This window comes from Bos grunniens, chromosome 8 (assembly GCF_055505025.1).
Source record: "Bos grunniens cultivar Pamir isolate PY7600 chromosome 8, Bosgru_T2T1.0, whole genome shotgun sequence".
NCBI classification, from domain to species: Eukaryota; Metazoa; Chordata; class Mammalia; order Artiodactyla; family Bovidae; genus Bos; species Bos grunniens.
This window is the reverse complement of record NC_141172.1, coordinates 56,134,245-56,162,181: the sequence shown is the minus strand read 5'-3', so window position 1 is coordinate 56,162,181 and position 27,937 is coordinate 56,134,245. Positions and strand designations below refer to the sequence as shown.

Genomic DNA, 27,937 nt, shown 5'->3' with positions numbered 1-27,937 from the left:
AGCTGCCCATTTTGGGGGGTCGTGACAAGGTACTTGATGGAGAAAGGACAGTGAAGAGTTGAATGCTGAAAAGTACTTTTGGGTTTTAAACAATTTGGCAAATCCTTTGGCATATAAGAACATGGATTCTAACATAATGGTACAGAATTCTAGCTTAGATCTAGACCAGAATTTCTCTGTTTCAGTGTTACTGACATTTTAGGCTTGTGAATTCTCTGTGATGAGGGCTGTTCTGTGCATTGTACGGCGTTGAACAGCATCCCCGGCCTCTACCTACTGGATGCCAGTAGCACTTCTCCTCCTCTCTGCCTCCCAGCTGTGACAACCATAAATGTCTCTAGATGTTGCCAAATGTCCCTGGGGTAGGGGAAAAGGGTGTCAAAATTGCTTTGTTTGAGAACCACCTGTTTAGATTGATACATATTGCCTCAGCCACCACTGTTCATCAAAAATGCCTTTTCTGATAGCTTTGTAAACTGTTTTGCTTGTGTGTTCTGTGGTTATAAATCTATAGCCAATCACTTAAAAAAAAAGTTTACTAATTAGTGCAAGCTAATGAATGGGTAGAAGGTTGAATTTTTCCAGCCTTGCTGTCATGTTGAGAAACATTTTAGTTTCCCCAATGATTTGGGCAGGTTTGGGTCTATGGAGGACTGATGCATGTAAATTCCCTTAATTGGCAGAGCCATTGGGTGTTTTGAGGTGTTGCTGGCTGTATAGTAGTGTCTTTTGTTCTAACACGTATTTTTGAGTAGCATTCATGTTTTTTTTCTTTTCGTAAAGGTGATGGGTATTAGGCTGTCTCAGGTAAACTGGGGGCGGGGGGGACACAAAACAACATGTTCTTTCAAGAACACATGGGACAGGTCAGCTGCTCTTTTGGAGTCAGCTGTTTTAATCTCCTGGATGTGGGCCCTCTATTCATTTCCATGAATATTTTATCTTACAACACTTCTTATTTATTAAGCGTCTTCTGAGAGAAGCCAGACTATCTCTGTTTCAGCTTGATTCTTCCTTATCAACTTCCTTGGAAGAGAGCTAGAGTGAAAGATGTTTTCATTTCTCATATGTAGGGTGTTGGGAAGTGGAGACTGGAGAGATGGCACTTGTGAGTTGTAAATCTCAGAACAAATTCCCATCTGTCACTGCTGCCGAGGCTGCATTGTGGAGATCATTTTATTTCCCAGTAAACATCCGACAGTGAAGTGGATTGTCTCTGGGTGTACAGTGTTGCGTGCCCTCAGGAGTATCTCCTTACCTGGGAAGGGAGAAATGTGAAGTCATCAGTGGAGAAAGAGCTTGTCTTCTTGCTTAGGCTGCTTGGGAACTCTGGGTCTGTCACTGACTCCTTATGAACATGCCTGGGCTGCTGGGGTCACAGGAGAGATGCTGTTGAAGGGAATGAAAGGTTTTCAATCATCATTCTGGCTGAGAACCTATGGCAAGCCACTCTTTCATCTGTGAAATGGGAGCCATGATTCCCACCCTCCCTCCCTCTGGTATGTTCTAAGCTGAGGCCAGATAAGGAAGCTGGAATTATGATCTAGGAGCTCTGCATGGCAGGATAAAGAAGTAGAATGTGAGGCAGCAGTGTTCATGTTTCCTGGGTCTGCAGCATCTTCAGTAGCTGTGATTCATCCTGTTGCTATCTACTTAAGTATTCCTTTCATTTTGTGAGAGAGTTATGCTTTTTTAAAAAAAGGTGGAAGAAGGCACTTTCAAGATGGCCAAGCTCAGGATGGAAGAACCTCATTGCCTCTAATAATAGACTGTCTTCATGGGCCTGAAACTCCAGAGCAGGATAGAGGTGGGGGTTACCTATGGCCAGTGTAAGCTGTTGGAGAGTTCTGTTGAGAGCCATTTGCCTAAATGTTGGGTTTAACCTTTCAGGTCTGCTTCACAGCTAAGGCAAAGCCCCTTTATTTTGTAAGCTTAGTCTTCTTTTTAGTAATGAGAATGCTTTCCAGTTCATCTTTCTAAAAACCAACTTGGCTTTGGCAGAAAATTCCCTTCCTTCTAGCGTCTTCAAATGTCACCTGAGACTGCCTTAACTCTGACATAAAATCCCACGTCTGGAGTCATTTTTTGGTAACTCCATTTGGGGGGGGAATTTTAGGGGGGTAACTGGGAGGGACGGGGTGCAGGGAAGGGTAATAGGATTGTATCCTCCACCCTGTAGTTAAAGTCCTTCCCCTCTGCTTAGCCTCGCTCATCCTCTTTTAATCAGTGCTGCTCTTAATTACCCCACTGCACCCACTTCTGTATGCATCACTGCCTTCCCCCCGCAGCAGCCGGACATAGCTCTCACTCTCCGAGTAATGATAGTAATCGCTGGTAGGGCAGACCTGTTCCTCATCCTTCTCTGAGCACATTTCTTATGGCAGGTGTCTAGTTCCTAATTAAGTGCTAATGAGCATGCCTAGTGGACCGTGATGCCTCTGCCAGCTTCTTCAGTTTTATGTCCTGCTATTGCTGAGCTCTTAAAAGGTGACAGAGCAGGAATTAGTGTCTTTGGGATGACAGGAAGGTGATTTTATGCATAAAGAAATTGTTATTATGATCTCAAATGGTGAATGAGTAGTTTATAAATACTTTCCAAGAATGCTATTAATGTTGCTCTCTGTGACCTCGCTCCCTTTTCCAATTTCCTTCTCATTAGAACTGTGCTCTCTTTGGAAGGAATGGAAGTTTAAAGAGGTTGGCTTCTAAAGATTTTTAAAAAGATACTAGGAGTGGTTGAAAATTCACTGTAAGATAACTGTAGACACTGATTTCTGCCTTTTAGCTGCCGCTTGCTCTTGAGGGCTGGAAACCTGTTTAGTATTCAATCAAATATCAGTAGTTGGGGTGGAAATTACTGAAGATCTGGCATAAAGATCTAATATATTCAGTACACGCAAGGGGGTAATAAATAAAACTAGTAATTGAGTCCCAGGGAAGTGAGCACAAATCAGAATCTTAAGAATTTCCTAACATTACACCTTAGAAATTGAGCTTTAATCGTTTTTACTATCTCATCAAAAATGAGTTTTATGTTGGACAGCTGAAATGCAGCCAGATTTATGGTGGAGGGGCCATTTCTGGGATACTTTTTCATTTCCTGTAGTGTGTCTTAAATATAATATATGAGAGCAATGGTACTTTTTAATATGAACCGATTTATAACTTCTGGAATGGGTTAAGCGATAGAGGTGAAGGCATTTAGGAACGAGGGACTTGGTCATCAAGAGTGTTTTCCTCAGCAGGCTTCTTAGCCTCACTGTATCCCGGTGTCTTCCTCTGTGACATGGAGAGGGGCTGGTTTGGGGCATGAAGCTCAGGAGAAAGGAAGGGATAATCAAAGTTCTGCCTCTGGTTTCTTTGAGTTGTCACATACATGTCTCCCTGAGGCCTCCCTCTGTGTGTGGTAGTACCATGACGGCCCTTCCTATGTTGACTTCACTCCCCTCCCACCTGGTGGGAGAAACTCAGTGCCTTGAACCTGGCCCCCTGTGAAATGGGAATATCAGTACTTCCTCATTTCTGTGAGGGTTTGATGAAGTAGAACTGACTTAAGATGAAGATAAACCTTGATGAAGTAAGGGCACACCAGTGCATAAGAGATGCTAGTTCTTCCTTCTTTCTGGGTATGTTAATATTTGGTTTTGTCTCATCCTACCATTGTGTTAGGTTAACACAAGAATGCTGGGGTAGAATGGAATCGCCTAGTAACCTGTGACTCGTTGAGAATATAGGTACTATATTGTAGGATGTATATCTGTGCCTCCCCTGTTGTAACCTTTCTGAAATCAGAATGAACCCAAAATCTGTGGCATCTTAGATTCAGTGACAGCACTGGATTTCAACCCTGGAGCTGCCTAGAGATGGGACTAATATGTGAGGGCTTACTTACCTATCCAAGCTTGCACAGCTATGCTCTCAGGGTGTGAGTTAGGCCAGAAAGTGACAATGTTAGTCTGAAGATTATGTTTTGGGAAGATTATATGATATCAGGTAACTAAGCAGATGCAGGCTTTTGATGGACTGAACGTACTAACCACATTTTTTTTTCTCCCTTTCCTCCCTCTCTCTCTCTCTCTTTGCTGTGTGTGTGTGTAACCTCCTGATCTGTCTCCTCCATCCTCTCATGTCATGTCTGGTTTCTACCCGGATGCCACCACCACCGCCGCCACCACCACTCTTTGTTTCTCTCTCCCTCTTCCTCTCAACCACCACCTCCAACAGCAGCAGCAGTTGCAAGCTCAGCATCTTTCTCACGGCCACGGACCTCCAGTGCCCCTCACCCCTCACCCTTCGGGACTTCAGCCTCCTGGAATCCCGCCCCTCGGCGGCAGTGCCGGCCTCCTGGCGCTGTCTAGTGCTCTGAGTGGCCAGTCTCACTTGGCAATTAAAGATGACAAGAAGCACCACGATGCAGAGCACCACAGAGGTGAGAGGCCGGGCAAGCCAGATTAGGACCTTGTCCTAACACTCTTACAGTGCTGCAAAGTTTGTGCACCGCTAAAGAAAGCCCCAACCCATACCGAGCGCAAACAATGAGCTAAGAGGAACTGTCTGTTGCAAAGCTTGGCCACTGAAACACAGTTCACCCTGGAGGTTTTCAGGGTTTAACGTGGGCATCTGTAGATTTCTCCATCTCTTTAGATGGCAGGCATCTTGACATCTTGGCAACTGCCTCGTTAATGCCAGTGGCCTGTACCATATTATGGAAAACTGTTAACTGCTTAATTGGGTAATTTTCAAAGAAAGTAATGTTGTTAAATGGGGCGAAATAAGAAGTTAAATTTGAAAGTGAATGTGTTCAAATGAAAGGTTTGATAATTGCATCTGTTACTACTTAGTTTCATAGGCTTTAATTCTAGTATGCATTAAATATTGGGCAAAATTGCACTTGACTAATTTTTTGAAAAAAAAAAAAAAAGAGTAATTTATTCTGTCAAGAAATTTTAAAAAAATAGGCTTTTGTGTATGGTTAAACTGTAAATCTTATGTTTACAAAATACTGTAATTTTCAGGAAATCACTGTATTAGGAATGTGCAATGACTTATATAAATAAAAGCCATTTTTAAAACTGTTTGGGGCTTGTGTTCTAATTATTCCCCCCTTTTTTTTATTTCTGTTCTTGCCTCTGTGTCTGAACGGGCATGTCTGTGCGTTTCTTGGTAACCTCGGGAGCAGACAGAGAACCAGGCACAGTAAGTACCCCGACTTTATGTGCCTGCTGCACATAAAAACACGTTCCTCCTCCCACCCCCACGGTGCACCCCAGCCGCCTTTCTGTACATATAGGCACAGACACGTGTATTCTACTCTATCTCTCTCAGCAACTTGTTTTTTTGTTTTTTTTTTTTTAGTATGTCTGTTCTCTCCCCCACCCCCCATCTTTTGTATAAAACTTTTTATCAGATGAGAGGGAGGCAAAGCTAAGATTACTCACTTGAAAATACACTTTGATCCTTATGTGCCCCATTTTAAAAATGTGTTTATCATTGCACTTCGAGTCCAGGTTTACCTCTAATGTAAGAGAGTATTCATTTTTTTCTTAAGTCAGTTCTGCAGGCAAGAGGTCATAATCCATATATGAAATTGGTTAGTGTTGTGTTATTTCTACCTAAACCATCATTATCCTCTGCAAATGCATCTTAGTTGCTAGGTTTCTATATCTGGTTTTCTTTTCATAATCGTCCTTGGAGTGTGAACTTGAACTTTATTTTAGTCCAAAGAACTGAGTCTTTGAGTAATCTCTCAAAACCAAGAAAATTGAGTTCACGGAGCTCTGTGCTTTTTGAGTTCATTTTTTCACCAGCCTAAATCTCAGTATATATTGAGTTTCCTGCATAATTATTATAGAAAACTCATGGTAATGGTTATATAAAATGGAGAAACCCACTTTATGTACTATTTGATCTGTTCACATATCTGCCAGTTACTTGTGGGGTTGCCTGTCTCTAGAATGCACCTCTCATGTTGTGGAGCAAACAGTGAGAAACTGGCCCCTTTTCAGCTAAGATAACCTGAAGTTTTTACCCCTTCCCTCCTTCCTTTTAACTTTCTGAACATGACAGTATTTTGATGATCTTCAATCTAAATATGGTTTAAAAATGAGATGAAGTGAAGTGAAGTGAGCTCGCTCAGTCGTGTCTGACTCTTTGCCACCCCATGGACTGTAGCCCACCAGGCTCTTCCATCCATGGGATTCTCCAGGCAAGAATACTGGAGTGGGTTGCCATTTCCTTCTCCAGGGGAACTTCTCGACCCAGGGATCGAACCCGGGTCTCCCGCATTGCAGGCAGGCGCTTTACCCTCTGAGCCACCGGGGAAGCCCTACTGAACTTTTAAATCACTCTGATACTTTCTTATGAATCTGGGGGGAAGATATGTAATTTTTTTCAGTTTGAAAAGTTTAGGTCCCCTCTCCCTCCACCTTCTGGGTAGAATAGTAACTGTTTTAAGAATTTTCTTTGGGACTAAGCTTGGTATACTTTATGTGTCAGAGTATATTAGGGGAATAGATAATGGTGAAAGGATGAGAAAGCTGGTTTTGAAATTCTTGTTCTGTAAGTTTTCTTTGGAAAATGTTAGGAAGGAAAAAGAGGGGAGAAAAAATTAGACCTAGGGAATAAAATCACCTTCTCCCAAAGTACAGACCTAAGTAAACTGATACATGGAGGAACTAACTTGATTGATGGGGAAGTTGTACCTTAAAGAAGTACAAAATAGTTCTTCAGTTTCAGGCAGCTGTGGATTGTTTTTAAGTCCAGCTAGTTTGGTTATTAGTAAGTCCATGTTGAGTTAGCAGTCAGTGAACTTTGAAGTCCAAATGTGGTAGATACATTGCATAAACCAATGTATGATAAAATACATAATTACTTAATGTTTTGTTTGCATGTCTCCTTTTTTACACCAAACTTCTGTCAAGTCTTAATTATAATTTCAACATTTTCAGAAGTATATATACTGAGTTTCCTGCATAATTATTATAGAAAACTCATGGTAATGATTGTATAAAATGGAGAAACTAGATTACTTTGTAACCTAAACATTTAATTCAGTCTGTAGAGAGGAATTAAATTGTTCACTGTCCATATAAGTGGGATTTTGCTGCAGTTATGTAAAATTAACTAACTCTCTTCAAACTTTATGTAAAATTAAATATGAGACTCAGTGGGTAATGAGATGATGTGTACTATTAACATCTAAAATATTATAATACTTAACTATTTAATAAAGTGGTTTGAATTATGAAGTTGAATTTTACTTGGCAGATAAAGTCAATTGATTATACAGGTGTTTTGTTTTTTCACTCAATGAGGGGTTAAGAGCAGTGGCTATCTAGGGCAATGATTTTCACACCTTGTGGTCTCAGAACCTTCATATCCTTAAAGTAATTGATGACCCCAGAGAACTTTTGTTTATGTATGTCACATATTTTGAAAATCTCTGGGTTAGAAATAAAACAGATTTTTAAATTACTTAAACAGATAGTTACTTAATTGTGTTAAATAACATTTTTAGTGAAAAATAACTAATTTCCAAAATAAAAAATTAGAGTGGGAAGAATGTCTTTGTTTTTTGCACATTTGCAAATGTCTTTATTGCCTGGTTTAAAGAGGGTAGCTGAGTTCTTGTCAATTTTTTGCATTCTGTTTGTTGACATATATTGTTTTGGTTTAAGTATTAAAATCTGCCCACAAAGAGACACCCTTGAGGTCCTTGGACCAAACTCTTGAGAATCTCTGCCATAAATAAGACCAAGGAGTTCTGAGAAATTCTAGGCTGGCATATAGTTTTATTTTTTTCCTACTCTTCTTTCTATGTTGAACAGACATTTTTTATATCCAGTGCAAAAATCAAGGACTTACAATAGATCCAGAGGGAACTGTTGAGTGTGTATGTATTGTTATCTGAGTCTAAACTATTCCATTCGCTAGTTGAAGGTTTTATGGTGGGAAAACAAATGAATTATAATGTAACCTGTTTTATGTAAAACCCAGGAAAGGAGAGAGCTAAGAGCAGAGAGGACACAATTTTTTAAGTTTCTCATTTCTGAAAGGGATGAGTGGTAAAGCTAGTAACTTAAGAGAGGTGTAATTTGCTGTTTGGCTATTGATTTTAAATTAAGATTTGACTACTGTTTTTCTAATTCACAAACCTTTTTTTATTTTAACATAAGCCTATTTATCAGAATGCTACTACTGAGCAAAGAAATGACCTGACAAAAGCCTTTATTTCTTCAAGAGTAATAAAATTTAGATACTCAAGTTAATTTAAAGATGAATTGCACCAAATTCATTTTGGCTGAAGAAAATCTCCTTTAAATTAAGTCTGCTTGAAAGACTTGGAGTTAGAGAATTGACAAGGAGCTGTATGGCTTTTAAGAAAATGTGATAGGATGTTTATTTAAGTACTCATTCATTAAACAAATATTTATTGACCGTTTACTATCTGCCAGGCACTGGCTGAGAGCACTGCATATACTTGCTGCCATTTTACAGTGATGTCTTGTGATGTCAGAGTCAAATTATGTGTTGAATGAAAAGCACTGAAATACCTCACTCGTGTGATCATTATTTGGAACATCTAGAAAAGGGAGGAGACTTGAGCAGGCTGTCTGGGAGAGACTCTAGAATGGGACGGTCTGTAAACTTAGGCAGGCTCCTGAGTGGACTTCAGAAGGCCCTTGAATACCCCTAAGATTGTATGTAGAGTACTGTGGGTGAGTGCTCTTATGTAATGCTGGGAAAAGATCATAACTCTCACTAAATTCTCCATGGGGGGGTTCCTGGCTCTGAAAAGTCTTAAGCACTTTTCACCTGCTTTAGGTCAGAATAGTGCATCACCATCATTTTCTTCCTAGGTGGTACTAGTAGTAAAGAACCCACTTGCAGGAAACATAAAAGATCCAGTTCAGTCCCTGGGTCCGGAAGATCTCCTGGAGGAGGGCACGGCAACCCACTCCAGTATTCTTGCCTGAAGAATCCCATGGACAGAGGAACCTGGCAGGCTACAGTCCATGGGGTCGCAAAGAGTCAGACATGACAGAAGTGACAGCACACATCTCTTTTCTCACACGCAAAGCACAAGGAGGTTGGGTGCTTCTGTTCATACAGATCATCTTTCTGAGGGACTCTATTACCACTCCTGTAACTGATTTCTACAGTTACCATGCTCACATTTAGAACTTATAATCAAGTGATTATGACAACCATCACTTGATGTTAAGATGGTGTCTTTATTTTTTTCTTCTCTAGCTGTTGTACTTGACTAGTTAATTGGCAGAGGCAGGACCAGAGCCTAGTTCTGGACCACCCACCCCTTCCCTTTTTCTGAAATGACACTGTGCAGAATAAAGGGCAAAGAGGGAATAAGCTACGAGGCTTGCTTTGGGAAGTACTTCACCCTTGGCTGTTTCTGAAATTTTATTTTTTTGAATGTCACATTGTCTCCTCATGGCTTTTTATGACCATGGCAGTGTGGGGGTGTGTGGGGGGGAAAGGAGCAGTGATAGAAAGAAGGTAGGTTTTGGACTAAGGCAGACCCAGTGGAATTCTGGCTGCACAGGCAGTATTCCTCATCCTTTTGGACCTTCTTGTCTCCTCTGTAAAATGGCGATGGTGGCTGCCTGCAGGGTAAGGGTTCAGGACCCACAAATGGAAAGTCGTCAGACCTGCCATTGCAGGCCTTTAGGCAGGTCCTCCCTGCATCTGCCTGCAGGGGAGCCAGACAACAGGAAACATGTCGTTGGTCACCTTCAGCATAGTTACTTGTGGTTTCCTTTCCTTCTCACACAATGTGTGAGGCTTCTGTGGCGATGAGGGCCCACTTGACTGAGCGGCTGGTCCTGATTATCTGTGTGTCAGCATCACGAAACACACCCCAGTCTCTTAGGAACTTGATCAGTTGAATGATGCTGGAATCCATCAAAGGTAAATGGGGGCTCAGAGGAGGTGTTTTCACCTAAACATTGATGACTTTATCTTGGCCTATGCCAAGGAATTGTGTGGAGACAAAGGATAAAACTAAGATGAATTACCTGAAATCTCTATATTTAAGGCACAGTAGGAAACACTTACATTTTCTGAAGCAGTGGCCTCAGTAGATTTTTCTTTTGGCAGAACTTAAAACACTGTACTTAAAAAAATAAAATAAATCCTCTGGGAAAACCAGCATCACTGCCGTGAGAAGGGTGAACCCCCAAGGGAAGGAGGACCCTGGCGGTTTCTTGCTTGTTGGGAATGGTGTGTTCCTGTGCCAGGTGAGGTGTCTGCTTATCATTTTCAACATCCCCTCCTTAACATAGTACAGCAAACTGTATCTTTTCGATGAGGAGAGATGGGTGTAAGTGCCGTCAGATACTAGATACCACAGTCCAGTCCTGACCCATTGCTTTCTAGTTTCAGGACCTTTTTCTTTGCAGTAGAAGCTTCTCACCAGGGGCTGGCAAATGAAGAGGGGCAGTAGCACCTAAGAGCGCTTTACAAACATGCTTCTAGAAAAGGTTTGAGATATAGCTTGATTTTTGCTGTGACCAAGGTCCTGATTAGGGGAATAAAGGTGTTATGAGGTCATTTAAAGATTATTTTTAAGTAGTTATGTTTCTTTTCAGCTTCATAGTTTTTATTGAAAACGTTTTATTTTGTTTTACCTGGAGAAGGAGGGTGGAAAAGCAAACTGTGGACCTAGAGAGTGACGCTGAAGGCATTTCATGGTTTAGCACTTTCAGCCCAGATGTCACTGGGTGTGTGTCTATAGCTCTTTTATCTTGAACATCCTCTCGAGTCACCCATCTGCATCCAACAGTGCTGAGTTCCTAAATGCAGGTGCACGAACATGTATTTTCTTTTAATTTTTTTTTATTGTTCTCCCCATATTTTGCCTTCAAACCATGTGAAAAATAGATGTTTACCCTTCAGACCTGCTTCACAGCCAATCTTCTGAGACATGTTTTCTATGTTTCCACACATCTCTATTTGCTTCCACATTTTGCCATTGACAAGTGGGGATTCTGTTAGTTTTATACGTTAAAAGTGCATTTGTCACACAGAATGCATGAATGACCAACTGGACCGCAGCACAAAGTACGCACAGAGTGACGGCTTAATTGGTACCAGGTGTGGATGAGGCGGTGCACAGATGTGATGGGGTGTGTCGTTACCTAATTGTTTTAATGTTCACTGAGAAGTTAATTGTCAGCGTAGAGTGTGCTAGCAAATTAGGTTCCCACTGCCTTAGTGTAACTGAGGATAAATGAGGTGTCATGAGTTTCCAATCTGTACCTCTGACACAAACACTTTTCCTGTGAGGAGGAGACTGTTCCCAAGGGGAATCAGCATGGCAGCTAAAGAAATCCATTTGAATAATGTGCATTATTTTCACATTAGGGAAACCTGTCTAGCTTTTGCTGTCTCCATAAACGGGTTTTCCTTTCACATTTGCTGCTGGTGGCTTCAAGCTTTAGATTTGGCTGGCAAAAGAATTGCTTTGAGGTCTCAGAGTAGATGAAGGTAGACGTGAATGCTCTTACAAAGTGTTCTGGCAACACTAACAGTGTAAACCAGCTCTCTTTCATATATCTGGAGTTTACCTTCCAAAATACCTCAGTGTATATGAACAGCCATTCTTGTTAAATTGCCCAAGAAAAGTAAAATTCTCAAAACAAGACTATAAAGACTGTTTATTATTCATATTAAAGCAGCTAAGTCTATGTTGGTCTTGAGTAGGTGGGTGTTCAGAGCATGAAATAGAAACATTATTTTCCAGAATGGTCAGAATAAAGGTAACACAAAGTCCAAATCTTGGCATTTTTTTCTGATTCGACTGAATGCTCTTTGAAATTCAAAAGATTCTTCTATTTAAATTGTAAGTTCTTATAGGAAGGTATGGTTTGTTATTTACATGTATGGATTTTAGTTTTACTTTAAGAGATTACATTGTCCACTTCTACCCACTAGTTCAAATACCACCAACTCTCTAGTTAACTTGGGCCCACTCATCTTGAGCAGGGAATGATCTGGTGTGTTTTTATGCAACATGTTTCCCCTATTTGGGAAATTGTGCTCTGAATCTGACCACAGGTTATAACATTTGAAGGCTTCCTATGCTTTCTGGGTAGCTTTTTTTGCTCACTCTCATTTCTGTTCTTAACCATCACATCACTGTTAGTGCAAGAAGGGACTCTCGGGAAGCACAGGGTAACCATAGTGAACAGTTCACCTGTTGTCAGTTCACATGCCCAATGAGGTTTTAGGTTCTCAGATATTCCAGATTTTAGAAGGGATGGGTCCCTTCTTGTGGTTCGTACCTTTTCTCTGTTCTTAGACCTCATCTAATCATTTCATGAGTAGTTTCTTTATATAGATGGAGAGAAAAGCATGCCAGTTGGGATAACGGGTCTTTTAGACACTCTGTCTCTGGGCTGAACATTCCAGGGGGATCTTGTTTTCTTTAGAGACTTGTTTCATCTGCCTCTCCCTTTATTGTTTTACTTGGCTCTATTCCCACCAGTGTGTGTAACTTGAAAGGTGCAGAAAATCACCACGGTTTTCAAATTTTAGCTTATTTTGAAAACAGTGTGTTTTTAGATCTTGATTTGCTCAGATTTGTAATATCCCCCGTGGGCTGTATGAAACTTCTATTTTTGAGTTCTTGTAGGAAAGACATAAGGTAAATAAGATGATTTTGTTTGGTTCTTAAGAAAATTTTTAAACAAACGAAAACTTATATACAGTCTGGAAATCCCAGCTCTCGGAACATTTGTAGTAGAAGTCTGCCCAGTAATTATAGTGTTTGAAAAATTCTGGCAGATAATTAAATTTTACCAGCTGCAAGGTGAAATAAAACATCAAGTTTCTTGGCTAGAATTCGAGTCTATCATTCAGTGTGGTAACACTAGTTTTCATGTTGATTAAAAAACTCTGATTCACAATTAAATATTTATTTGGCAAATAAATATTTGAAAAGTGAATTTTACTTGATGAATGCTGTTTGGGAGATAAATACCTTTCAAAATACAGACTCTAGGGGGAGAAGCAGTAAATAAGTATATGGAACCACTGTTGGCAGTAATTGATGGGGCATGAAACTGGGGCTGTGGATACCTGGGCTATTTTGTTGCTGTCTGCTGGGGTGTTTCTTTAGTGTGATTCTTGGGTTATAAATGGCAGGAATCGTGAGTGGAAAGCCAGGAATTTGGGATTGTTTTCAGGTCATTTAAAACTAAGCTGTAAAATGTTTTTGGTGTTTGATATTATGTTCACAATTTTGTTACGGTGGGCATATACCAAGTAAGGCAAGATGTGTCTGTGTTTAGGAGGTGGTGGAAATCCAAGAGAGCGTACATTAGTAGCTATTATATCACATTAGAATTTCAGGCTCACTAGGTTAAAGAGCCAATATGACTTTTAAGTGAGAGGTATTTGGGGGGGTCAAGTATTTGGGTACAAGTATTCAATGTACATAAACTGAGTTTAAAAATCACTCTTTTGAGAGTGCAACACTTTGACTTAATGGACAGAAGCTTCTTGACTTCAGGAAAATCACCTCCCCTTCTGGACGTCCTCTAGATAAAACAAGGGGGATAAAGACAATGAATATGTGTTAAGGTTGCTTTAACCTCATCAGAGGTTTGGTCCTAACTGTCTTCAGTAACTTGAAGCAACCTCAGTTTTATTCTTTTACAAACAGGCTCTTCTTAAATGTTGATTGAATATTAAACTTTAATGTTAAATATGATTCTCTCTTGTCCTCTTTCAAATCTAACAAATCAAAATAGAACCATAAATTTTGAAGGACCCAAAGGATATTCAGTCAGCACCCAGGTATAGTCTCTTCATTCTTAAAATGTGTGTAAAATGTCTCAGAACAGCCATCAGAATGACTATTCTGCTGCTGAGCCCTGAGGAACGTAAGACAATGTGTGAGAACAAAACATAGCACCAGGGAAGAAGACTTACGGTATCAGGAGACATCGAGCACTACCCATGTGGTCACTTGCGGGTTCTGAGGATCAAGTGAGGGAATTGTGAAAGATGAAGGTCACCTAGGCAGTAGTTAAGCAAAACTGTTGCTGCCAACAGTGCATTGAAGTTCATTAGGCTGGAACTATTTGCTTAAGTCAAGAACAACAATGAAAGCAATGTCAGAGCTCGAAGATGCTGGGGACAATTACAGCAAACAGGGCACATGGGAACCACAAGAAAGTGGTTTGTCACAGGTGGGGCTGCAGCGGGGGCCAGGCACCCCCTGGCTCCAGACTGCGGCTGTCCCAGGCCTCTCCAGCCCGCACTCCTTGCTGCCGTGTTTTGAATCAATTTTATACCATCAAAGGTATGATGAGACATTTCATTTCGTAACTTGTCTCAATCTTCCATCTGAATGGAGCCAATTTTCAGATAAGCAGGAGTGCTAATTACCAACCCCATCTAAATTTAGAAGTACTTTCAGAGCTTTGCAGAACTCATTCAGATTATAGGCCTCACTTAAGCTGCTCAAACAGGAATGAGAATTTAACTTCTGACATGGAAATGCAGAAGCCTCACAGCTCGCCAGGGTCCAGCCAGAGGAATGTTATTGTTTCTAGCAAAAATTGCGTTGTTCCTAGAAGGTACGTCATTTACTTTCATGATCACAGTCCCATTTGACGAGAAAAATCAGATCATTAGAAAGCTGTCTTTGAGTAGCTGAGTGGTTTGGATGCCCAGTGCTAGTTATAGCAGGAGAGCTGCTCAGGAGACCCTGGAGAAAGAGACTTTAAAATTGCCAGTGGACACCAACACTGCTGTGTTCTGCTGGGCGCATGCGTAGGTGTCCGGTTGAGAATGATGCAGCCTGGCCCTCACTGCTTCTGGTCAGAGTCTGGAGGAAGAGACTTGGGGGCTGATATAATCTAGAACACAGACAAGCGTGTTTGGACACTTTTTCCACGTGAGCACAAGCTGCTGCTCCCCTCCCCAGTGCGTGTGTTAGCTCTTCACAGGAGTTTTGTTAAGTCTCCTGCGTCCTGTCAGGCAATGGGTCTGGGTCAGAGGGGTTAGTTTTTAGCAGACGTTTGCCAAGGTAATTAGTTCAGGGATCCAGCCGGCTCACCTTTCAGCCCCACACTGTGCTCGCGACATTATTCTGAGCTTCTCTATATTGAATGGTGTTGGTTCCTACCACTGCTTTTATGTAAGCCTCCCGGCATTTGTGGAGCTTGAACAGTCATGAATGAAAGCTCAGCTGCTTCAGAGGCAGCCTCTGAAGTGGGCAGAGGGGCTTCAGCATGCCTTTTGATTTCCTCCTGAGTGTGGTTGAGCTGAGAATGTTCCCATGGTGGGGTCCCCAGTTTTCACAGGGCACAGAAGGGGGGTGGTTTGAGAGCAAGCCACCTGGCTAATTTCCTTGGGCTGGTTAGGACGGAAAACCCATCCACGGCCTCTAAAAATGGACCTTTATTTAAAGATTTGCTCCTAGTTTTTATTGCATTAGAGGTGGTCTTACTTCAAGGTTTTCCCAGGCCCCTTTGTATTTTAAATTGCAGCTTAGAAAGGTAGCATCACTGTTTGTTGGCCGCGGACTGAGTTCTCCAGCATTTTTCAGAAATTGGGGTTATCTGGGCTTTGAGAAAGGAAGTTTTTGCACAGCCAGTTCAGCATTGTTCAAGGCAGTAACACATCACTGAACAAATTGCCCTCTTGCATATGCTAATCCCACACTTAAAAGAACTCATTGTAACATGTTCTGATGCTTTAGCCCAAGGGGAGATGGGAATTGAAGGGATGTCAGATCGTGTCATGTGACCCTCAAATATCTAAAATGCCTGTTTTCTTTGGGTCAGCAGTTCATACTCAGCACATGTGAAGGAAAGTATCCTGTGTGGTTTGTGGAAAAGATTAGTCCTTGTTCCTGCTTTTGTGTGTGGGAGCTGGCCTTGCTGTTGAAGATTCACTGGCTGGAATTCCTGCTTTGGGTCTTAAATTTCAGTGCTCTTGGCAAGGAACACCAAATCTTATTTTCAACAATAAATTAAAAGAATTCAAAAGAGTTCCTTCATTGTGACTGTGGAAAATGTGATTTGCCTTTTAGGAAAGCATGCTGTTAATCCCACCCGCTCTCTTTGTGTCTTTTTAGAAAGGCCCACATTGACTCTTACAGTGACAGAATACGTCTAATAGAGTGATCTCAGGTTTTGCTCATAGACCATTCGTATTCCAGACCAGGGAGTCTCAGTGGGAAAGAATAAAAACACATCCACATATAAACAGCAGGTTCCCATTTCTCTTAAGAACAAACAGAACAGAGGAGCATTTTAAGTGAGTAGGGCCAGAAGGATCCACGAGGCTTTGGATGGCTTGATTGCATAATCAGGGTCTCCCTTTTAAGTGCTTAAATCTCTATAAATGTTTGCCATCTACGTCCTCAGATGAGATGAATTAAATGGAATGAAAGGCTATGTAGGTATCACTTTTCCAAATCGGCTGTCACATCCAGGTTGGGTTTTCATGTGTACAGAAAGACTTGGGAAGAAATCTTTGATTAATTTTTTTTTTTTTTTGGTCTTGCAGAGTAATTCCCTCTTGGTCCCAGACAGTCTAAGAGGCACAGATAAACGCAGAAATGGACCCGAGTTTTCTAATGACATCAAAAAAAGAAAGGTGGACGATAAGGACTCCAGCCACTATGTAAGTAAATAAAGGGCTTGAAATAATATTTTGTTTGTCTTCTTGCTCACCTTCTAAGTGAGTCTATAAAAGATCTGATAATTTCACATACCTTAAAATAATGTATCAAGAGGATAGATTCTTACATTGTAGGATATTATTTCCCTCTAGAGCTGTAAATTATGTATCTTCTAGGCTCAGTATTAAATTTTGGGCTTTCTTCTGCAGTTATTCATAAGAGGGGATACAGAAATGTAGGACTAGCTTCATGGTGTGTGGTCTGAGCCAGCTGCGCTGGCCCTGCTCTTAAAAGGAAACTGTCTCACCCTTAGTTTCATCCTCTGCTCTCCACCATCTTTAAATGCTCAATTTTTGAGCCAGGGCCTGTATTTTCATTTTGTCCCAGGCCTTGCAAAATTTGGTACCCTGTCATGCTGAGATAATGAGGATGAGAATTTGGTGTCACCAGCTGCCTTCTTGGATGCCACTGTGGTAATAGATTCAGGTCCAAATTAGGCCTTAAGTCAGAGTCTGTCCTCTGCTGCAGCGTGTGGTGCAGTGATAAAAGTCCGTGGTAAAAATGGAAGAAACACTGGGGGCATCTTGTTCAAACCCTACAGATGAGACCACACAGCTCGATATGAGGACTCTTGATTCAGATCTGGCTAAAACCACATTCATGAGGAGAGCAAACCAAGCCAAATGGCCATTGACTGTGGTCTCGGGGTCATAAACATTGCATCTGACAGATACCTTGTCATTCCCTTGTGTGTCCGTGAGTTTCTATTTCAGGATGGACACATTATCAGAAGTGTGAGAGCAGAGGGTGAGTTGAGCCATTCCCGGTTGCCCCTGGAGGAGAACGTGTCCACCTCCAGCTGGCTGCTGTGCAGAGGTTTCCACGCTAGGCCTCTGTCTCCTGCTAGCTGGCACAAGCTGAGGGCTAATGTAGTGTTTAGAAATGGGTAACAGTTCTTGAGCAGCACCTCAAGGTAGTGCCAGGTACCGTATCCTTCTGTGTGGCTTGTTTCACTTAACTCTCAAAACCACCCTGTGTATTTGGTACCATCCCTCCATTTCATAGATAAAGGAACTGCAGCACAGAGCTTTTAAGTGATTGGCCCAAGGCCAGCGTTAGTAGCAGAGCCTGGAGACAGCCTGACTCTAGAATCCATGCTCTTGGTAACCATGCTAGGATTCCCAAAGCAAGAGCCTAGGATTGGATGTTTTGGCGCAGAATATTGGTACCTACTTTGTTCCATAATAATACTCTAAGAACCCAAATTGCTGATCTCCCCACCCCAGCCCAAGCCTTTTTAGTATGTATTTGCCCCTTATCTTTTGCCCAGCACTTGTGTTGCACACAGATACTTTTATATATGACATTGATTGTTCGTCAGCCATGACATACTTGCACACTTGCCAATGATACAATTCTAAGTTGCTCTGTGCAAGGCTCGTGTGGATAAATTATTTAGTAGTGAGTGATGTAGAATCCATGGCTCTACATGACTTTTTCGTAACCTGCTGCTATTAGCTGTGTCTAGTTGTATTGGTAGTTGAGGGCAATGTATTGAGATGATGTTGGAGAAGGTGGAGCAAAGGACTCAGACCTTAGATGTTTGATGACAGATATGTACTGTACTGTGAAGGTTTATATTTGGGGGATGATCCGATACAAAGCTAACATTTACATTTCAGACTACTTAGGGATGCACTTCACAGTTCCATTTTAAATAAATGAATTGTCTGCTACTTCTTACCAGTTGGTCTGTACATTACATTAACCTTTTTTATTTTCCTACTTTTTTTTCCTAAAGGGAAACCCCTTCAGCTTGTATTTTGTCACTGTCACCTGGGTTCCTTTCTTTCTTTTTTTTAATCAGTGTTTTTTGTTGTTGTTGTTGTTTTGGTTGGCCGTACTGTGCAGCATGCGAATCTTAGTTCCCTGAAGAGGGATCAAATCCGTGCCCCCTGCAGTGAAAGGGTGGAGTACTAACTGCTGGACCACCAGGGAATTCCCATACCTTGGGTTTCTTAGTACCTGAAAACGTTTGTGATTTTCTGTGGGCTTTGTTAAGAGAAAGCAAATTTTTTTTAGTATTTTTTCTTTTATTGCATGAAAAAATACTTCTTTCAACAGACTTATTTTAAATTACCCAGGCTTCCTCATTGGTTGTAATTTCTTGATATTGCTAGTGAATTGCATGGGATTTTTATAACTATGACTAAAGCATATCTAGTCACACATTATTGAAGAAAGTCAATTGGGTCTCCCTCGTATAACACTTTAGGTATGACTAGATAAAACATTTAAGATGTGAATTTAGAGTTGGGGGTGTCTTTCTAGCTGGACTTGGGGTCCACAGAAAGTTAATGGGTTTGCACTTATACTGATATTTCTCAGGCATTATTAGTGTATTCTTATTTGACAATGACATCAGTATAAGAACTGTGTAGATCATAAACCGGGGGCCTGCTCCTTTTTGAGAATTAGGGCCCATTTGCGATAACCTGTTTTTTTGTATGTTGATTGTATGACTGTGAACTAAAGAGCATAGGCCTTTTGGCTAAGAAAGCTTCTTAACCTTAGTTCAGGGCTTCTTCAGCCTGCCCTGAACTTGATGTAAGAGTGATCACGTTATTAAATTGAACAGCTTTTTTCTGAAGCTTTTTCAAATTCAGTGCAACCATGGAGTTTCCTCTGATGAGCCAATTTTATGGCTTCATGTCAAGACCATAAAAGCTCTACTGTAGGATGCCAGTGCCCTCCAGATACTGCCATCCTATCTTCCTTCCATCACAAGAATATTCCAAGTTGATTGCTAAAGAGCCAATGTGAGGTTAGATTAGATCTAGGTAGTTATTTCAGCCAGTACTTAGCTTTGTTGTTTGTACTTTATTTTTGCTTTATTTATTTTTTTGCTTTATATAACTTTTTTTGCAGTAATTAGTAACCCCATGGGAACAAGGTCCAAATTTGTCTTTGTAATTATGAATTGCCCATGAACACTAGAATTGTTGACAGCCTTCAAGGTGATACATATAAAAGCAATGGTATGAAATTGTGTTCTTAGTTTGAAATCCGTTGGGGAAAGATCTCTTAAAGAGGGACATGTAGTTTTTGGATTATAAGAGATTCAGCTGTTGCAAACATTTATTGAGTCTTTACTGTGTGCCAAGTTTTACAGGATGCCATCACCTGTATACACACTGTGACTGTATGGCTGGTGTGCTATTGCAACAGAGTTCCTGCCCGGGGCTCTGCACCTCCCTGGGTCAGATGAGAAGGGTAGAAGGTGATCTTAGTTACCAGGGCGGGCATTCTATAAGGGAACCTGTAGGCATGTCCCAGGTCATTTTCTAGTCTGTCTGCTACCAAGAACTATAGGTATTTCATTGAGCCTCAATCCCTTTAGTAAATGGCATTAAAATCTCTTTTTTTTTTTTTCAGGATAGCGATGGTGACAAAAGCGATGACAACTTAGTTGTGGATGTTTCTAATGAGGTAACCATTCTCTTCATCAAACTTTATTTTTAGAGCAACTTGTGAGAGAAAGGACGTGGAGCCAACGTATGTTGGTCTTTTGCAACTTTACACATTAAGAATTTACTGAGTGTTCATAGAGCAGTAATGGTCTAAAAGCAACACAAACTGGTTTCTTTAAAAAAATAATCGGTCTCCCTAACCATTTTGGATTCCTAAGTTGGTGTCTGGTGCTCCTTTCTATCCTGTGCCCTCTGGGCAAAGTAGGTGAGCATGAGGGGAGACACAGTTGTTTCTAGATTTTTTTCTTTACAGTGTCTCCACCGGTGTGCTTGCAGACACCATCCTGTTCATTGTAACAACAATATTAGGTGCATGCCCTCAAATCGCCCAAATCTCAAGGACTTTGAGCACTCTCCTTTAATTTGGAGAATTGGTATGGAAACAGAGTGTGTAAAGGGAAAGATCCATCTGTTGTGAGTGAAATCATGAGACCTTTGCTTGTGCTTCTGGAGGACCCCTCATCTCCCCGCGCAAGCCCCGCCCATTCACCCAGGGAAAATGGGATTGACAAAACCCGCCTGCTGAAGAAAGACGCCTCCAGCAGCCCGGCGTCCACTGCCTCCTCGGGAAGTTCCACTTCTTTGAAATCCAAAGAAATGAGCTTGGTAGGTCATAAGAACTGTCACTTGCCTATTTAGCAGTTCGGTTTTCTTGGGGAACCAGAGGTTCCCTAATGTATTTGAAATATGGGGTTTTTAATGACTGAGTTATATTTTTAAGGGTTTTAAAGTGAAACTCATGGTTCTGTTCTCTGTCCCTGGGTGATTCCTTTTTCCCACTGGGTCATCTCTTCTGGGCCATGGTTAAGCAAGATAAGCTTCCGTGCCTATTGCCTGCTTTCTTGGGGGATGTGTCTGTGGCACAGACTCTCTGAAACTTCTTACTTGACAAATGGTTTGAATGCCTTAGGTCCTATGAAGTCCTTCACTTTCTTAAGCGGTGCATTTCCCCTGGTTTTAGACTGACCCGTCCTGTCAGGTCATGTTGTGACCGGGTTACTGGGCAAATGGTGATGTACTCAAGGTGGCACCAGAGGTAACCTGGACGTGGGGAGGGATGAGGGTGGTATCAGGCCCATTCATGCTCTCAGTCATTCACCAGACATTGTGGAGTGTCTCATCTCTCCACTCACCATAACTGCACCATAACAACCCTGCAGTTAATCCCTGTGTGGTCCCTCAAGGCATTATCCCGTTTCACTGATGGGGGGGCAGGCCTCAAGTTGGCAAGCTTGAGGAGCCTGCCAAGTTTATACAGCACATGGACTCCCAGGCCAGAAAGAGCTGGGGTCTGTCTAGCCTATGTTCTTTGCTATCCCAGAGCACTTCTCAGACTGGCTAAAAGGACACGAAGGGTTGAGATGCAGAAGAAGGTGCCCTGTGACCCTGTTACCATCTTGACTGCCGAAGGCCTCTTATACTAGTGGGTCCGCACTGTTTATGTAGGCAAATGGGTGCTGCTGCTGAATGCGAAAGAGTTATTTTTTTAGGTACATCTCTTAAAATGATAGGGCTAGTTCTAGGGCTTTTGCCTCTGAAATGCTAGTTTGCTTCTCATCAAGCTGATGGCTCAGCTGTCTCTCTCTGTCAGTCTCAATCCCACTGCTACTAAAAGGCAAGGGTGGAAAGGTTGGTAAGGGGGTTCCTCCCTCTGATATTCTCGGTGATGGAGGCATTTGTTTCTGAGTGACCGAGAACTTTCCTCTGGGTGGTCATCATTCTTACTTGGACTAGATCCAAAGTCCACAAGCCTGATGGAAAAATACTTTTTAAAATAAAATCTGCGGAGGAAGGCGTGTGATCATGTTCTGTGTCTCTAGCTAGAGTTTTAATTCTGGCAGGAAGAGGAAAGGTCAACATTTCTCACTCACAAGTTAATGCTGTCAACATTGTGTGGATTTATGAAAATTGGCCGAGGGAGTAGCTAGAAGGTGCCCAGTGTTCCAGCTGCTGTTGTGATAAATTGTGTAATATGGCTTGGATTAAAAATAATACTCATTTAATTTGTTTAATGATACCAGCATGAGAAAGCCAGCACGCCTGTGCTGAAATCCAGCACACCGACGCCTCGGAGTGACATGCCAACGCCGGGCACCAGCGCCACTCCAGGACTCCGTCCAGGCCTCGGCAAGCCTCCAGCCATGGACCCCCTCGTCAACCAGGCGGGTAAGGCATTGCCTCTCGTGGGCTGTGTTTTGTTTTTCTCTTTCCCAACTTGATTTGTCTGTTCATCTCATTGTGCATTTCCCCGTGAATATGAGAGGTGCTTTCTGCCTGCCTCCCTCCTGCTTATCTCTGAAAAGCTGTGATAAGAAACAGATGTTTGTCCTTGGGTTTCAGCAGCTGTACCCTGTTCAGTCTCCGACTGTTTACATTTGGCTTTTCTTTTATTTCCAAATAATCCAAATCCCAAGGACTTCAATAAAGTTTCTGATAATTATTCCGCGCGTAAGCTCCTTACCAAACTATCATTGTGTGTCTGAGATTGCTAATGTTGACTGAAACAGCCGGTCTGGCCGGCCCAAGTGTGTTTCTTGTGTGCTTTAGTTGGCCAGTGTTCTGCTGGTACATCCCTTAGGAATCAGTGGTCTCTCTTCCAGGAGAAATTGGGAGGGTTTCACTGAGACTCCAGCCCCTGAGCAAACTCATAACTTTTAACTATATCTTCCTCCCTGGGAAAGGGAGAATGTAATACCCTGGACCAGGCGGTAAAGAGGCCCCAGAATATTCCTCCTAAACCTGTGCTCTTGTTTACATAAATCTAGGATCAGGTTTTTATTTGAAATTGGTACCAGAAATGGAAAGTTCAAGCTGAAGGAAGAATTATGGATTTTTATCAGGAAAACGTTCTGAGTTTAAGTCAGAAGGTGGTGCTTTCTGTCAATTAGGTACAATAATGCTGCTTAATTCCCCTGGTTTCCCAGTGTTGTCAAGTGGAGGTACAGGGGGAAATGTGTGGGCAGTGCTCCCCTTGGAGTCCATTCTCTCCTGGAGAGGAGTTCAGCTGTAGGGAAGAAGGGACCAGGACCCTATGTAGGAATTGGAGGTGATACCTTCCCCTCCCAACAGCCCCCTAGACCCCCACACCCCACCCCTCACCCCCCACACCCCCAGCCTTCCCTCCATCTCTATAACAGGAGGCACTGAAGAGGGCCCTGAAATTGATGATCAGGCTGCTTTGAGTGGCCAGGTGAGTCACTGTGGCTTGTGCTTCCTTGCAGCAGCTGGCCTGAGGACACCCCTGGCGGTGCCCGGCCCATACCCCGCACCATTTGGGATGGTGCCCCACGCAGGCATGAATGGTGAGCTGACCAGCCCCAGCGCCGCCTACGCCAGCCTCCACAACATGTCACCGCAGATGAGTGCAGCTGCGGCCGCTGCCGCCGTGGTGGCTTATGGGCGCTCCCCAATGGTGAGGATAGCAGGGACTGAGGAAGGGTGTGGGTGGGGACCTGCGGAGCGCCAGCGGCTGGCAGCCCCCACACCTGCAGACAAAGACCCAGTGTCTTCACTGCTTCTTCTTGTCCACCTTCATCAACGTGCCGCTTCATTAAGTTAAGGCCAAACACTTTTTGTTTTACTGTTTTTGTGGATGAAAAAAGGCAGTGTTTAGGAGCTCCTTCCGTGGTTCAGGGGACATCTGGTTTTCTCCCACCAAGGTAGATTTTTTTTTCCTCTAGAAGGCGATGAAATGACTCAAGTAGCTCACAGAAGCCTTTTCATTCGTTTCTTGACATTTTTTTTTTCTCCTCTTTAATTCTTAGGAAAAAATATTTGAGAAGCCGTTATTTTCTCTTTCCGTGCTTATATTATTCTTTAAACCCAATTGCATGACTTTGGCGTAAGCGGTTATCTCAGCTCAACAGGGAGAAACACAGAGGGACTGAAGTTGTGGGGCAGGGTCTCCTTCTCGTCTGCCTTCTCCCACCCTGTAAATGAGTCCTGCTTGACCAGGAAGAGATAGAACTTTGAGTAAAGGAAAAAGTTGACCGTGTGGTCCTTGATTGCATCAGGAAAAGGGACTAAATTATAACTCATAGCAAATGAAAGTCCCCAAATCATTTCTGTTGACTGTTTGAAATATGGCATGTGCATTTCTCTCCTCTCCCTTCTTCATTACCTCCAATAACTGGAGATGATATTAAAGTGCATCGTTTTCCCCTTCCTTTTCACTCCTAGGAAAGGCTGTGTAGTGGAGGGCAAGATCATTTAAAGCAAAGGGGGCAGCCGAGGGACTAGGTGCACAAAAAAGAGAGTCCATGTGTGAATTTCTAAGCATTGACTTAGACCAGTGGCATGAAACTGGAGGTGATTTTGCCTCCTTGGGACATTCGATTGTATCTGGAGACACTTTTGTTCATCAGAACTGGGGGGTTGCTATGGGCACTTAGAGGATAGAGGCCAGTGATGCTGCTAATTATCCTGCCATTCCAGGCCAGCCCCCAGCCAAGAATTATCTGGCCCAAAACGTCAATAGTGCTGAAGTTGATAGTCACGTTGTCCTGGCTCAGACAGCGTATGTTCTTTGTACTTGTTTGAACAGGCAGAACATCCTAAGTCCACAGGACGTATTTACCATGGGAAGCTGGTTCTCAATACACAGATGGATCCTGTGCCATCCTACCTCCCAAAAAAGAAGTGTGTCTTGTGGTATTTAGTGAAGGCTGTATTATTTCTTGCATTATAATTTTTCTTTTGGGAAATGTTAACACGTGTCCCTGTTTCTGTTGCTTTGGGGATTTCTGAGTTTCTAGTAAAAAGTTTTTAGTGGTGTCACAAAGTGCCTACCCTGCATAAACTGAGTCTTATGCCTTATTTTGTTCCCAGGTTGGGTTTGATCCTCCCCCTCACATGCGTGTACCAACGATCCCTCCAAACCTGGCAGGAATCCCCGGGGGGAAGCCGTAAGTACCTCTAATTCTTGGGTTCTGTTTTAAAGGCGGTTATTTAGTCACAGGTATCAGTGCACTAGAATTCCAAAGGGAGCACAGGCTTGGGCGTTTCCAAGGAGATTTCCACTGTCTTTTCCTGAGGAGTGTTAACACTTTCTATAAATAGACACTGGGTAGGTGTCATGCCTCTGTCTTCTCACTGTGGGTGATCTCATGCATTTAGTTATTTCTGGAGAGAAGCTGTTGGAGACAGGGCCAAGGAGGGAGGTGAGAACCAGGGATGGTCGGTCCCCCTTGCTTGACCCGTCCTCAGAAAGCTGCTCTGCCTTGCCCCTGGGTTAGAGGGTGCCTGTTGGAGGTTTCCCACAGAACTGTGTTGTGGGCAGTAAGCTGTCACAGACTTGAAGTCTCAGAAAAATGAAATGTGCTATTTCTTTACCCAGCTCAGTGCTACCTCTTCCTTATTTTGGTGGAAGCAAGAGTTGTGTGAAAGGTGGGGGAGTTCCGCCCCCCACCCCCACCCCCCCGGCGCTCCAGTAAAGTTTTGCTGGGTGCCTTCCTCTGGGAGAGCCAGGATTATAAAGTGTAATATGGCATGATGGGAAGCAGTGAGAGGTAGGTTAAAGGGCAAAAGAGCATTCAGAATTTGAAAAGCCCTGTGGGTTATTCTTCCAGGGTCACTGAAAACCACCTGTTTTCCATAATATGTTAGTAATTAGAAATGTGATTTCAAATAATTCCTAAAGTTCTTCATTTTTGTACAAAGCAAGCTTGAAGTACCAGAGTCTGTCTGTCTTCTCAGCAAACATTCTTGTTTCCCTAGGTAGAAGATGGCAGAAAGCTGGTTCCAATTCACTGATTTTTTTTTTTTCCTCCCAAAAGAGGTGCATGTCACAGGCCTTCAGTTTTTTTTGTTTTTGTTTTTGTTTTGCTTATACCCTTCACTTTCGAACGGTTGCATTCAGCTGTTACTTACATGTCTGTTGCATACTGCATTATTTTGAGTGGTCCGTTCGACTATTTGGTCATCCTTGTGTGGTTTTTATTGCAGCCTTGCTTCAGAAGACGGGAATCCTTACTCTATCACCTGCTTTTAGAAGGCAGATTCACACTGCTCCTCTTTTCCTGCATTTTGATATCTATTTCATGATAATTTGACTCATGATGAACTGAAGCTTTGGTTTGTATTAGGAACTAGTAGAGACGTTAAGAATTTACAGTGACATCTTGGCCCAGGGAAGAGCAGAACTGGGAAGCGGGGCAGTGTTGCAAATACTTTCTTGGCTGGTAGATCTCTTCTGACTGAAAGGCTTCAGTGAACTACTGACCTGTGAACTACTATGTTGTGCTTTCTTAGGAAGGCCTCAGGGTGCCCATCGGTATTTCTTACCTGTGGTTGCTGGCAGAGTAGCTAGCTGTCATGTGTCCTTCTGCCTGGTGAATGGATAAGGGGCACATGAGTACTGTTGAGCTAAGAGACAGTCATTAATAGTAACTGATAAATCTTCAGAGAAATATTAGGTAACTAAGGCCAAGTTCAACTAACCATTAGGGAAAGCCAGTTTCTGCAGTCAGAGCTGTGGAGGGTGTGCCCAAGACCCCACCCTGGATGTGAAATGTGAGGAAGGAGACTGGAGGTGGGCAGAGCTGACAGCCATAGAGTTGGTCCTGAAGGCTGGTATGAGGGATGGTTAACTCAGACCCAGTTCCTAACAGTTGTGTGTGCAGTTAGACACCAAGTTTATACTTTCAGTGAACATGCTTCTTAGAGCCAAAAGAGTCATGTTCTTGACTTGCCAGCACCTTGGACTTCCCCGTGTTCATGGCTCAGACCGCAACAGCGGACTGAGAGGCAAAGCTGTGAGACTCATGTAACAGTGGTTTTCTCCCCTTGATCAAAAAGGGCACTGGTCTGTGGATCAGAGGTGTCACTGCTTTCTAAAACAGTTAAGATATTTTTTGGATTCTCTTTCAAGATTAAGGTATTCTCTTTTAAGATATTATGGGAGGAAGATCAAATTAATTGGTAGCAGAGGGAAAAATGAACTTGCCCACTGTCCAGGATCTGGGCTATGCAGTCTTACTCCATGTATTAATCCATTAATTAGTTTGAGAAGACATACTGTTCTCATCGTTTAGTAAAGTCATACTGCCTGAGGCAGTGCTGTTCAAACCAGCTATGATGACAGACCAGTTTTTCCCTGAAATGACAAAGATTGAGACTCCTGTAAAAGATAGATAAAGATGAGTAAGGAGGAAAAGATACAAAATACCAGTCCCAGGGTTTTATTACAAGAGACAGCAGTCGTGAGTTGACTTGAGTTGCTGTGTAAAAGTCTCTGGGAGAGTGGGCACCTCACCAGGGGCAGCAGTGAATGTTTGCCAACCACACTGAGCAGTGCCGTCTGAGGCTCATAAGAGTAATGGTGACAAGCCACCATGTCTAGGGGAGGGTGAACAAAGTGGTAAAAATTTTCCAGTGTCTTTCTCTGAGAAATTCCAATGGAAATAATAATTGGAATGGGCAAATGGAAGCTCTTTGTAGATGTTTGATGGAGAACTGTGTGTTAGGTACCCAGCAGGCTCCAGGAAAGACAGTGTTGGTCATCCCATCTCTGGGGGTGGCTACTGATGTTGGGTGGACCTTAAAGAAACAGTAAATACTTGAGTTACGTTTGTGACAAGTGCTGAGTGCTGTGAAGGCAGAACAATGGTGATAGACAGACAGGTAAAGAGTGACAGAGTTGGTAACGGCTTCCTTGGGGTAGGGTAGATATGCAGAAAGCTGAAGTTCACGCAAGAGGATAGGGCAGAGCTGGGCAGAGGGGGCTGGGAGGGTGGGCTGTTGCAGGTATAGG

At 42.6% G+C, this 27,937-nt stretch overlaps 1 protein-coding gene across 12 annotated transcripts in view; it reads left to right on the top strand.

Annotated features, from left to right (window-relative positions):
* The window catches only part of LOC147367086 (transducin-like enhancer protein 1), a 93,041-nt gene that overhangs the window by 42,729 nt on the left and 22,375 nt on the right, over window positions 1–27,937 (top strand). For 5 of the 12 annotated variants that reach the window (XM_086414363.1, XM_086414359.1, XM_086414367.1 and 2 more), the window contains 8 exons: window positions 4,225–4,429; window positions 5,180–5,196; window positions 16,543–16,659; window positions 20,093–20,146; window positions 20,641–20,793; window positions 22,209–22,353; window positions 23,409–23,599; window positions 25,015–25,091. In XM_086414363.1, coding sequence (XP_086270489.1) covers window positions 4,225–4,429; window positions 5,180–5,196; window positions 16,543–16,659; window positions 20,093–20,146; window positions 20,641–20,793; window positions 22,209–22,353; window positions 23,409–23,599; window positions 25,015–25,091 — 959 coding nt within the window. The remainder of the gene's footprint in view (window positions 1–4,224; window positions 4,430–5,179; window positions 5,197–16,542; window positions 16,660–20,092; window positions 20,147–20,640; window positions 20,794–22,208; window positions 22,354–23,408; window positions 23,600–25,014; window positions 25,092–27,937) is intronic. The other 7 variants (XM_086414364.1, XM_086414360.1, XM_086414371.1 and 4 more) reach the window with 5 other exon arrangements.